A 12,274-nucleotide genomic window follows, 5' to 3' on the forward strand; every position below is an offset into this window, starting at 1 on the left:
CTCTAAAGGTCAAAATGTTTCATCATTTGTGTGCAACTATGCTGAAATGCAAACTTCTAAGACAGTGTCTATCTTATAGATATGTGTTAACATACTGAAGAACAATTCATTCAAGGCTGCTAAGACTTTGTGACTCAGGACTTCACCTGAGGTGGGGAGATGTTGTTGTTTTTTTGTTTTGGTTTTTAGGAGCATTAGCAACTAAGGCCATATTGCTCCGGGATATGCGATGGTCATTCACTGACCTTTCCGCATTCGGTGGTGACGGGCTCGAACCCTGGTCTAATCAAGAAGCGTGTGCTACGCACTGCTGCTCCTTCCCACCTGGCTACGGAGGCGCCTGAGGTGGAGAGATCTGGAAGGGCAAAGTATGGGAAAACTGATAGAAAGTCAACAGCATTTTTAGCTGACGTGTACCACGCATTCACATCTAGGAAGATTACATTGCATATTTGCATGCAAATGGCAGCTATTTCAAATATCTAACATAAGATAACCATTGGTTGGTTTCATATGTTCTCCTACATATGTACAATAAATTCAGTACTTTTAAGTTTTTCTACAATTAAGTTTTGTACATTAAATTCAGTACTTCTATAATTTCAAAGCATGTATATTTTTTAAGAATCAACCTATATATTCTTAATAAAATTTAATATACACTAAAATTATAAAGTCTAATTTATAATAAAAAAACATTAGTGGGGAAGAAACTGAAAGCCCTAATATTTAATAAAAGCTAAACCTTTTTACCCACTAAAGATCAGACTTAGAGTAGTTTATAAGAATTTAACCATTTCTTTGGAAGCCCACGATTACCAGCTTAAACTATGCTTTTAATAAATTTAAATTGATAAACAAAAAAATATTGTGTATAACCAGTTCATTTACATATATTTGTATTTATTTCATCAGCTTGTTTCAACATTGCACAAATAGCTGCACGCAGACTTTCTGCTAACTGATGAGCACTATAAGGCTGGTCCAGTGGAGGAAGATGGATGAAGGCTGCAAGTCCACTGAGATTTAGTGAAGTGTAATAAATGAATTCACAAAGATATCTATGTAAAGAGATTAATTATAATTAGTGAAGATGAATTTTGAATTTCTCTTCTAAGAAATATTACCCAATTGAATTATTTTACCTGCCATAAAATGTCATGTTTATTTACAGTTACAAAAAAAATTTACAAAAAAATTGCATCACCTAATTTTTTAGGTTGTTAGTTCTTATACTGACAGCTAATCTTTTAGGAATAGCTGAAAGAACATAAATAAGTAATAATAATACACATATGAAACTATTAATTGTCAGAAAATTTTTTTTTTTTTTATATTTTATTAGTAAAATAATAAGAGGAGTTTACCTCAATATAGTACGTAGAACACTTCCGTATGATACCCTCCAGAAATTAAAACGAAAAAACGAAAAAATCGACAACTTACCGGTACATTAGAGTAAATTTTAAATAATTAAATAATCAATTTAACACAATTCAAATAAATTTAAAACAATTAAAAATCAAATTAATGCAATTAAAAGAATCTAACGAAAATATTCAAAACGATTTTCCTTCCTAGGAAAGAGAGGAATGAAAATCGTTTTGAATATTTTCATTAGATTCTTTTAATTGCGTTAATTTGATTTTTAATTGTTTTAAATTTATTTGAATTGTGTCAAATTGATTATTTAATTATTTAAAATTTACTCTAATGTACCGGTAAGTTGTCGATTTTTTCGTTTTTTCCGTTTTAATTTCTGGAGGGTATCATACGGAAGTGTTCTACGTATTATATTGAGGTAAACTCCTCTTATTATTTTACTAATATTATTATCAACGTAGAACATATTGAGTATTACAACTCTGATTCATACTATCTGATTTATATTTTATAGGAAAATATACAAAGAAACAAGTACTTTTCTCCAAAATAATGGCATGTTACTCATGGATCATATAATAACAAAAGTTCTATGAAAGCAGTGATTTTTTTCATTACGTTGTTCATACTAGGGCAACAGACAGCTACAAAATCAAAAAACACAACAAAATGCATACTAATATTTCATTAGCCCACCCCTTGCTTTGATGGCTGCACACTGTCATTGCACTGACTGGATAAGGTTCTGAATATATTCCTGGGAAATCTCATGGTACCAAACATGGATTAATAAGTTCTACAGCTCTTTAAGTATTTTTTGTTTCTTTTGCATTACTGAAACACACATTTTGTTCCAACAATTTTCAATTGGATTGACGTCTGGACTGTTATTGTGCAAACTGATTTATCCTTCAACCATTTTTGCAACTGTGGACAGTAAAAGATAGCAAAATAAATTACATTTATTGAAGCAAGAGTACAATGTTTCATAAATTTAAAACTTTTGCTAATTATACAAAGTAGTACTTATGGTTTGGCTCTATGACATGGAGCAAAGTCATCCTGAAAAATGCAGTTCACAACATCCCCACAGTGAACTCTAATTGTGAGAAATAATTTTGTCTCAAGAATGTCCTTGTGCACCTTAGCATTCACTGTACCCTTCAAAATTCAAGTTGACCAACTCCTCTATGTAGAGTACAGAGTATTTTTGGGTCTAATGGCACCAGGGATTTACCCCATCTCCGTGTATGTTCTTTGTATCGAGGACAGTACGCTGTCAAGGCCAGAGGTTTAAAAGTGTGTGGATCATGTATTGTGTAATATGTTGGGCCCCTTGTTCCTCTCAGTTGTTAGTTGCCAGGCCACAGATGAGACCTGTCGTTTACGTACTCTGCCACGTGGAGGCCGGCCGGGTGTTCCCTTAAAGTTTGCTCTGGCAGATCCTACCACCTATTTTCCTGAGATTTTCAGTGGCTAGCACCTAAAAAAAAAAATAATAAAATAAAAAAATAATTAAAATAAAAATTCTTCTTTTCTTTTGGGCACAGATGGTACATTATATGCTGCTTAGAGGGGCTATAAGGGATAAGCGCTGGAGGTGATAAGATTTCCTAATAGGTCGGGCATGAATTTTGATATTTTAATTTTTGTACGTGTGGGGCATGCGCTGTTGTAAGGAGAAAGAGATGGGAGGGGAGGTGGAACACTGGGGGGTTGGAAATTGGGAAGATGACCCCTGTTGAAATAGGGATATGTGAAATACAGTAAATGTGTGAAATATAGTAAACAAAAAAATATGTGAAATACAGTAAACCCCCGCTATTCGCGGTCGCTGATTTAATATAAAATGAAACCTAAAAAAATGTGAAATTTAAAGCGCCGTGACCATTTTCCCCCATAAAAAAACTTGGGCGTGGCTAATAAAAAAAACTTGGGTGTGGCTATCTTTCCCGGTCAAAACAGCACTCAGTAGGTGGGGGGGGAGAGGGTTGACAAAATCGCGAGCGTGGATGTTTCTCACTAATCCTTGTTCATATGTTTTATGCGCTTGTCATGGAAGGTTTCGTCATTTTCTTTTAATTTATATGCTTCTAAATTGAATAAATTTATCAATTTATAAATTGATATGCTTACAAAAGTGATAAATCTACCGTTTTGCAACACACTCGAAAAACAGACTTTTTCGAGTGTGTTAACAGAAGAAAGTGACTTTATCGTGGACAAGTTCTTTCTAACCCGTACAAAAATATGGCTACGAATAACAAGGAAAATGTGAAAAGATCAAAGAAGGTGATGACATTAGTGAATACAATTGAGTTATTAGATAAAATTTCTAATGGTGAAAGTGTCTCCTCAGTGGCAAAACATTATAAAAATCAATGAGTCGATGGTACGATCAATCAAGAAATCGGAAGAAAAAATCTGCCATAGTGTCCGTGAAAACGCGCTAATTGCTTCAAAAATTTGCTCTGTAACTCATGATGTTAAATTAGAAAAAATGGAAAAAGCTTTAAATCTGTGGACAAAAGACTGAACTCAAAATAAAATTCCGTTAAGTTCACTCATCATTCGTGAAAATGCAAAACACCTTTATCAACACTTTAGCGAAACTGGTGATAGCACTGGCAGGATAAGTTTTCTAGCTAGCAAAGGCATTTGAAAGATTTGTTTGAAATTTCTAATAAATATTACATTTAATATTAAATTGTTTCTTATTTTCATTTCGATGCCATATGCTTGCATTTCACTATGTACTGTCTATGTACATAGTCATATTATGAAGGTACATATAATACATACATAGACAAAATTTTAGACTAGTTTTTCTTATATATTTCATACTTTGGAACGGAACCCCTTTATTACTATGGGAGCCATAACTCAGTATTCGCGGCATTTCTCAGGAATGTAATCCCCACGAATATCGGGGGTTTACTGTACAGCCATTAAAATACACCATTTGAAATACAGCATTTGAGGTGCAAATTGTTTCACCAAGGAGACAATACAGTCAAGATGAAATTCTCCTCCTCTTCTTTGTCTAACAGTCTGCTGGCTGTCCAAACCATGCAAGTTGTATTTTGATTCATCAGATAAAATAACACATTTCCATAATCATCAGACCAACTAGCATGCGCTTTTGCCCAGTTTGGATGCTGCACTTTCATTTTTTCATCAAAAGTTGCTTTTTTCTTGGGTAGACATGCCACTAATCCCGATGATAAATGGCATCTACATACTGTAGCAGTACTTGCCTTTACTCTTGTATCCTCCTCCCAGCAGCAGAATCAAAAAAAAAAAAAAAAAAAATGACAGTAGGGTTGCTATTTATGATGGGGGGGGGCACCATTTTGTGCCTTGTTTGTGCACAAACACAGAACAAAACAAATAGGACACTCAAAAGTAATGTGACTGGCAGACACAGGCACACTGCTAAACTCTGAATTACACATTATGCGTGACAAACTGCACGATACCTCGAACTAGAATGGTGATCACATCAGTATCAGTGTTGCCAACTGATACAAAAGTTGGCGGGGTTGTTAGCATTAGCATTAGCATTAGCAGAGGCATATGATGCAAGAAAGCAAGCTTATTCAGCATCAGCCAAAAAAAAAAAAAAAAAAACCCACTCCCATTTCACCCCTCCGTTCGTTCGAAATACCTGTCCAGTTGAGCTTTAAATTTGTTTAGGCTATCAACTTCAACAACAAGTGATGGAAGTCAGTTCCACCAACCAACCACCCGCTGGCCAAAGGCAAATTTCCGCACATCTATCCGACATCCGTCCTTCCTCAATTTGAATTTATGCCCTCTGAGGTGATTATTCTGAGAAAGATGAAGAATCCCATTGGCATTGAGCATGCTCAAACCATTCAAAGCCTTATACACCTCTATCAGATCACCTCGCCGGTGCCTAGTCTCCAGACTCTGTAATTTGCAAAACGTAAGCCTTTCTTCGTAAGAGCAACCCTTTGTTCCATTTACTAATCTTGTTGCCCTTCTCTGTACCCGTTCCAGCAGCTCTACATCCTTCTTGAAATGAGGCCTCCAGACCTGTATACAGTACTCAAGATGTGGCCTTACCATTGCCTTATACAAGGGAATAATCACCTCCTTATCCCTGCTAGAAAAATTCCTCTTTATCATTGACAAGACACCATGAGCTACTCTTGCAGCTCGTCTGCACTGCTCAGAGAACTTCATATCTGCCTGCACAATTACCCCCAGGTCCTTTTCATTCTCCACCACTGTCAGTGTAGTACCGCAGAGTTGATACGTTGCTCTGGGGTTACTGTTTCCCATATGCAGCACTTTACATTTGTCGATGTTAAACCTCATTTGCCACCTCTCAGCCCATCTGTTCAACCTTTCCAGATCCTGTTGCAGCAGCATAGCGTCAGTATTGTCCTTAACGACCCTGCCAACCTTTGTATCATCTGCAAACTTGGACATTAAACTTGATATCCCATCATCAATATCATTCATAAACACCAAAAACAACAACGGACCCAACACTGAACCTTGAGGAACTCCACTAATAACATTAGTCCACGTTGAGCAGTGTCCATTGATTACCACTCTCTGTCTTCTGCCACTCAACCATCCCCTTATCCATAGCAGCAATTTGCCTCCAATGCCACACTGCTCCAATTTGTGCAGCAGTCTTCCATGTGCAACAGTATCAAAAGCCTTTCTAAGATCCAAATATATAATATCAAAGTTATTCCCTGCATCCAGTTCTTTTGTGACTACATCATAGTATCCAATCAAATTGGTCAGGCAAGACCTGCCCTTAACAAAACCATGCTGCGTCTGAGCTATAACTGAATTCTTGTCTAGATGATCCTGCAGTGCTTCTTTAACCAGTGCCTCCATTAATTTACCTGGAACAGAAGTTAAACTAACAGGTCTATAATTACTTGTGTCAGCCTTTGAACCTCCTTTGTGAATTGGGGTCACATTTGCACATCTCCAGTCCATAGGTACCTCCCCTGAGTCCAAGGAAGCTCTCATAATTATGGCTAAGGGTTTGCTTACTTCCTTTGCTGCCTCCTTTAATATAACTGGATAGATCCCATCCACCCCAGGTGCCTTTTTTATGTTTGTCCTCAACAATCTCTCCTCCACTTTCCTCTCAGTTATTACAAAATCATCCAGCTCACTGCCAATGTTTACTTTACCTACATCATTCTCCTTCCTGAATAACTCCTCATGCGTGAATATAGATGCAAAATACTCGTTTAGATTGTTAGCCACCTGAGCATGATCCTCAACTGTTGAACCATCAATATCCAGTGGACCAATCTGATTCATCCCTTTCCTTTTCGAGTTCAAGTATGTAAAGAACTCTTTTCTGTTTTTCTTTGCATCCTTTGCCAAGGATTTTTCGTAGTCTGCCTTTGCCTGCCTAATCTCCTTTGTGACTTGGTTACAGACCAACTTATATCTATCATAGGCTTCCATGTCACCCATTAATTTGTATGTATCCCATGCATTTTTCTTCTCTGTCACATGTCTCATTAGTTCATCTGACAACCATTTAGGCCTAAACCTTGAACAATATTTCTTAGTTGGTATGTAAAGCCTGGTAGCCTCCAAGATTAGTTCCTTGAATGCTTCCCATTTTGAGTTTGCTGTTGGTAACATCATCAGTTGGTCCCACTGTATAGAATTTAAATACTGTCTCAGACCATCATAGTCGCCTTTACGAAAACAAAAACCCTTCCCTTTACCTCTGATGGTAGTTACCTCCTTGAGTAAATCCCACTTCAACACACTGTGATCACTGCCACCTAGTGGTTCATTTATCTGCAGGTTCTTAATGCATGAAGAATCACTACTGATAATCAGATCAAGAGTATTGCTCCCTCTTGTTGCCTCACGAACATGCTGATGTAGAAAACAATCATCCAATAAATCCACAAAAGCCTTGCTAGTGTGCGAGTGACCAACCCACAAATTCCAGTCAATATCTGGGAAATTAAAGTCCCCCATTATAAGACTCTCTGATTTACTGGCCCACTCTATTTCCCTGTACAATATCTTATTATACTCATCAGAGTCATTAGGCCTATAGCACACTCCTACTCTCAATTTTGATTTCCCTATGCTTATGTCACACCAAACTGACTCGACGCTGCCCTGTCCATCGATGTCGACTGGCTTCACTTCCTTGGACTTTATGTGTTTCTTAATTAATAGCATAACCCCTCCTCCCCTCCTGTCCTGTCTATCCTTTCTATACACATTGTATTCCCCAAATTCCAGTTCCGCATTACTTATATCTGTGTGACACCACGTCTCTGATATCCCAACAATATCTGCCTTTGATGTTTTGAGCAATACCTCAAATTCATCAAATTTATTTACCAAACTCCTAGTATTGGTGTACACACAGGTATACATGCACCTGTTTCTATTCTTAGCTACCCTAACACAACCCATGTGTTTACTTGTACCGCAATGACTACCAGCAGTCTCTGAAATATCCTGCATCTTGTTTTTCAGACTTCTGCTCATTTCAATAGAAGCAGTGCAAGAATCACTTCCACCTCTGCCACTGGCTACTGTTAATCTATTAGTCCTTGTATCCCCCCCAAGGACACTTGGGGGGATACAAGGACACTTGTTAAGGACTTGTTAAGGACACTACTAATGCTATGCTGCTGCAACAGGATCTGGAAAGGTTGAGCAGATGGGCTGAGAGGTAGCAAATGAAGTTTAACATTGACAAATGTAAAGTACTACATATGGGAAACAGTAACCGTAGAGCAACGTATCAACTCTGTGGTACTACACTGACAATGGTAGCGAATGAAAAGGACCTGGGGGTAATTGTGCAGGCAGATATGAAGTTCTCTGAGCAGTGCAGACGGGCTGCAAGAGTAGCTCATGGTGTCTTATCAATGAAATACAGGAATTTTTCTAGCAGGGATAAGGAGGTGATTATTCCCTTGTATAAGGCAATGGTCAGGCCACACCTAGAGTACTGTATACAGGTCTGGAGGCCTCATTTCAAGAAGGATGTAGAGCTGCTGGAACGAGTACAGAGAAGGGCAACAAGATTAATGAATGGAACAAAGGGTTCCTCTTATGAAGAAAGGCTTAAGTTTTGCAAATTACCTTTTGTGCTCTTATACACCTCTATCAGATCACCGGCCGAGGTGTTCTGATAGAGGTATATAAAGTGTTGAATGGTTTGAGCATGCTCAATGCCGATGGAACCCTTCCTCTTGCTCAGAATAATCACCCGAGAGGGCATAAATTCAAATTCAGGAAAGACAGATGTGTGGAAATTTGCCTTTAGCCAGCGAGCAATTGGTTGGTGGAACAGACATCCATCCCTTGTTGTGGAAGTTGATAGCCTAAATAAATTTAAGGCTCAGCTGGACAGGTATTTTGAACGAAAGGAGGGGTGAAATGGGAGTTGGTTTTTTTTTTTTTTTTTTGGCTGATGCTGCATAAGCTTGCTTTCTTGCATCATACGCCTCAACTAATGCTAATGCTAACTGTAGTCAGTTGAAAATAGCTGAGCCACAATGTAAAAATAGATAAAATCGTATGTTAACAATGAAAAAAAAAAAATTTTTTTTTGTAGCTAAACAGAATTTGAATGATTGGTATATATTCTCCAAAAAATGACAGGGAAGGTCGGAATGTGTCCCAGTACCCCTACCCTGAATCCACCTATGCCTCCTCCTGCGCTGTTTTGAGATCTGTCAATGAGAATCTATTTTGAAAATGCAGATGGACTAGAAATTTGTCCTGCACTGTAGAAGATGCTCATGGACATACATTTTCTTTCTTTCTTTTTAGACTGCCAGTTTTTGATAATTTTCGTGATAGATGTTTCACTGTTGACTGATTAGAGTGAATCCTTTTAGCTATTTCATGCACAGAATGTCCCTCTGCATTCAATATAGCAGCAACATATTTCCTATGTGGTGTTAATTGTGAAAACTTAGTGATTACAATAGCACAGAATACTGAGCTCATGGCATATGCATTGTATTTATACTACCACTAGGATGATGCAATCGTATATAAGGCGCATTATAGCCATAGTAGCTTATGTGCCTTTAAACTCCCATAACAACAACAATCATATATAGCACTTGACATCATCTAAGGTAGCTTGCTAGAGATGGATGATGCAATAGGATAATGCTATTACAAAATATATATGATGTATTGCCAAATTTCACAGAAATTCAGTGAATTTTGCAAGTGATGCAAATTTTTTTTTGAGCAGCAGTGTATGTATCAACAAAAGCAACTTACTTGGATAAAAATATATTATTTACATTGAATATACAGCCGGGTTATAAAATATAATGAAGTATGAGCATTAAAATTATATGTGAAAAAATTCTGCTTAAAAACTAAACTTTAAGTTCTTAAATAAATGAACACAGTATTGAACTGAAACAATTGATTTTAACTAAAATTATTTACATGGCCAGATATTTCATAACACCTTTTGCGCTCTTCAGTGGCTACACAAAAAATACAAGATTTAACATGTCACTATATGCACACATCTATTTTGTAATACAAATGATTATGTGGATCATCAAATAGTCCTACTTTTAAAAATGCATAGCATGCAAATTTATATATATATATTTCTTACTTGTTTTCTATTATGGAAACAAAAAACATCATATTTATAATGGCAGTAGTTATTATTATTTTTTAATTTCATCACTTAAGTGATGGCATGAAATATTTCCCACACCACAACCTTTTCTGTATTGGGGCAACAAATTTCTCATTCACACTTTTCTTCTGCTCAATAATATTTATAGTACCATAAAAATAAAACCCATTCATAATGGTAGTAATTATTAAAATATCACAACCTTAAAGGTGAAATGGCTGTCACTTCTCCTGATGTATGGTTGGCTTTCCAACTTTATGAATGTAGGTGCTCCACACTTCTTTGAAAAATGTTATTTTGTCATCAAAGATAACTTCATGTAGTGTTTTTTTTTTTAAGGTGATTTCAAACATTTGAAGAGTTTAAGCCAAATAAAATTAACTGAAACCAAACTTGAATATCTCTAAATTAATTATAAGGAGGAACAGAACATTATTCTAAAGGAGGGTTCTTGTTCTTTTTATGATGCATCAACACCTTAGGCTACATTACACTGGCATATTATGTTTATGTCAGTACAACTGTGTGTTCACAGGTTGATTTTTATGTTCTGCAGGATAATAAGCTCATGGGAAAAACCAAAAGGAAAGACGCAGAGGAAATAAATTAAAAAGAATATACAGTCTGATATGTTGGCTAGTTGGTGTACATGTTCAGACTGATTTAAAAAAATAAGGTGGAATTACAGTGCCAATTCAAAAGAACAGTGCCATGAAAATATCAGAAGAAAAGAAATGCATTATAAAGTATACACCTGACTGATTTTCTTTCTTTTTTCATAGAAACCTCTTTTTCTCCCTCAAAAAAAGGTATTAGAACTTAGAGTACTTAGTACCAGTGGTGAGCTGTGAATATTTTAACAATGGGCTCACAGTTTTTCCGACTTTCTACCCGGTAAATTTGACAGTCACGGAAGTGACGTCATCCGCAGATTCCACCAGAGGCACTTCCCACGCTCACACTACTAGTAGTGTGATTAGAGTTCATGACACATTTTTCGTTACCAGTATGTTATCTCAAGTCAGGAGCGGATTCGGAGGGTGGACAGATGGGGCTTATTACCCTCTTAACCATGCTTTTAGTGAATGTATAAAATGTTCCTAGATCTAGCTGAAAAAAAAAAAAAAAAAAGCTTAAAAACCTGTTCATCATGCCTCCCCTTACGATGATAACCAGATACAATAGTGTCTGGAGTTCTAACTTTTCAGAATTCTTGAATAGTATGACATCACAATCATACTTCCTGCAGTTACTACTGCAGTAAGTATGATTGCAACAATACAAGTATTTATCATATGACTGCAACAATACAAGTAATTGTCATATGACTGCGACAATACAAATATTTGTCAACAATTTATTTTTTTTGTCTCGCATTTTCATTACATTCCATTGTTAGGTTCCCCTAACAGCTGCATATGTTGCTTCAACTACAAAGATCAGTACTTCAATCAATGCTGTTTTCCAGAGATATTTAGATACATTGCAATTGCAAGTATACATCTCTTACTTTAGTTATCATAAATCCATTGTATCTTGTCTTCCAGAAATTACGTAAATTTGTGAATGATCAATAAAATATTTAGAATAAAAAAGCTCTTTTATTTCGTAATCAATATATACAAATCAAAATACATAAAAGAAACGAGAAGGATGTTTCACATAAACCATCTACCGTGCGTCTTGGCACACACGCAACTTTTTTATTTGTCTTTTTTTTAACAATTAGAGAAATATAATGGATACATTTTTATCATGATAAAATTTTAATACTGTGAATAAAAAATAATATGAAATATTTCCCACATCACAAATAACATAAAAACTATCACAAAACATTCCACAATATAAAAACAAATATTACATAAAAAACAAACTTTCTAGAAAAAGTACACAAAAATCACAGATTAGATTAGTGGTTTTCAACCGGGGTGTTGCGGCACCCTAAGGTGCCGCAGGGTGCCACAACAACATTCCAGGGGTGCCATGTAATTTCGTTTTTTTTTTTAAATTTACATGTTTATTTCATTATAAAAAGGTGTACAGTATCTTTTTAATTTTGTGGTGATCTACAATTGATGTTTGCTGACTACCTCTATATAAAGAATAAAATTATATACTGTATGTTATTTTTTTTTGTTATTTTGGTTTTTCAGGAGCATTAGCAACTAAGGCCACATTGCTCCGGGATATGCGGTGGTCATTCCCTGACCTTTCCACTTCCTC

General features: G+C 36.1%; 1 protein-coding gene across 1 annotated transcript in view; it reads right to left on the reverse strand.

Moving 5' to 3' along the window:
• Positions 1 to 883: 883 nt before the first annotated feature.
• Positions 884 to 12,274, reverse strand: part of LOC150090495 (pyroglutamyl-peptidase 1) — a 91,086-nt gene continuing 79,695 nt past the window's right edge. Inside the window, exon 5 of the mRNA XM_090378186.1 lies at positions 884 to 1,061. Within this exon, the coding sequence (XP_090234312.1) occupies positions 884 to 1,061 (178 nt within the window). The remainder of the gene's footprint in view (positions 1,062 to 12,274) is intronic.

The sequence above is a fragment of the Mastigoproctus giganteus genome, chromosome 1 (assembly GCF_048544385.1).
Source record: "Mastigoproctus giganteus isolate SK-2022 chromosome 1, ASM4854438v1, whole genome shotgun sequence".
Lineage (NCBI taxonomy): Eukaryota > Metazoa > Arthropoda > Arachnida > Uropygi > Thelyphonidae > Mastigoproctus > Mastigoproctus giganteus.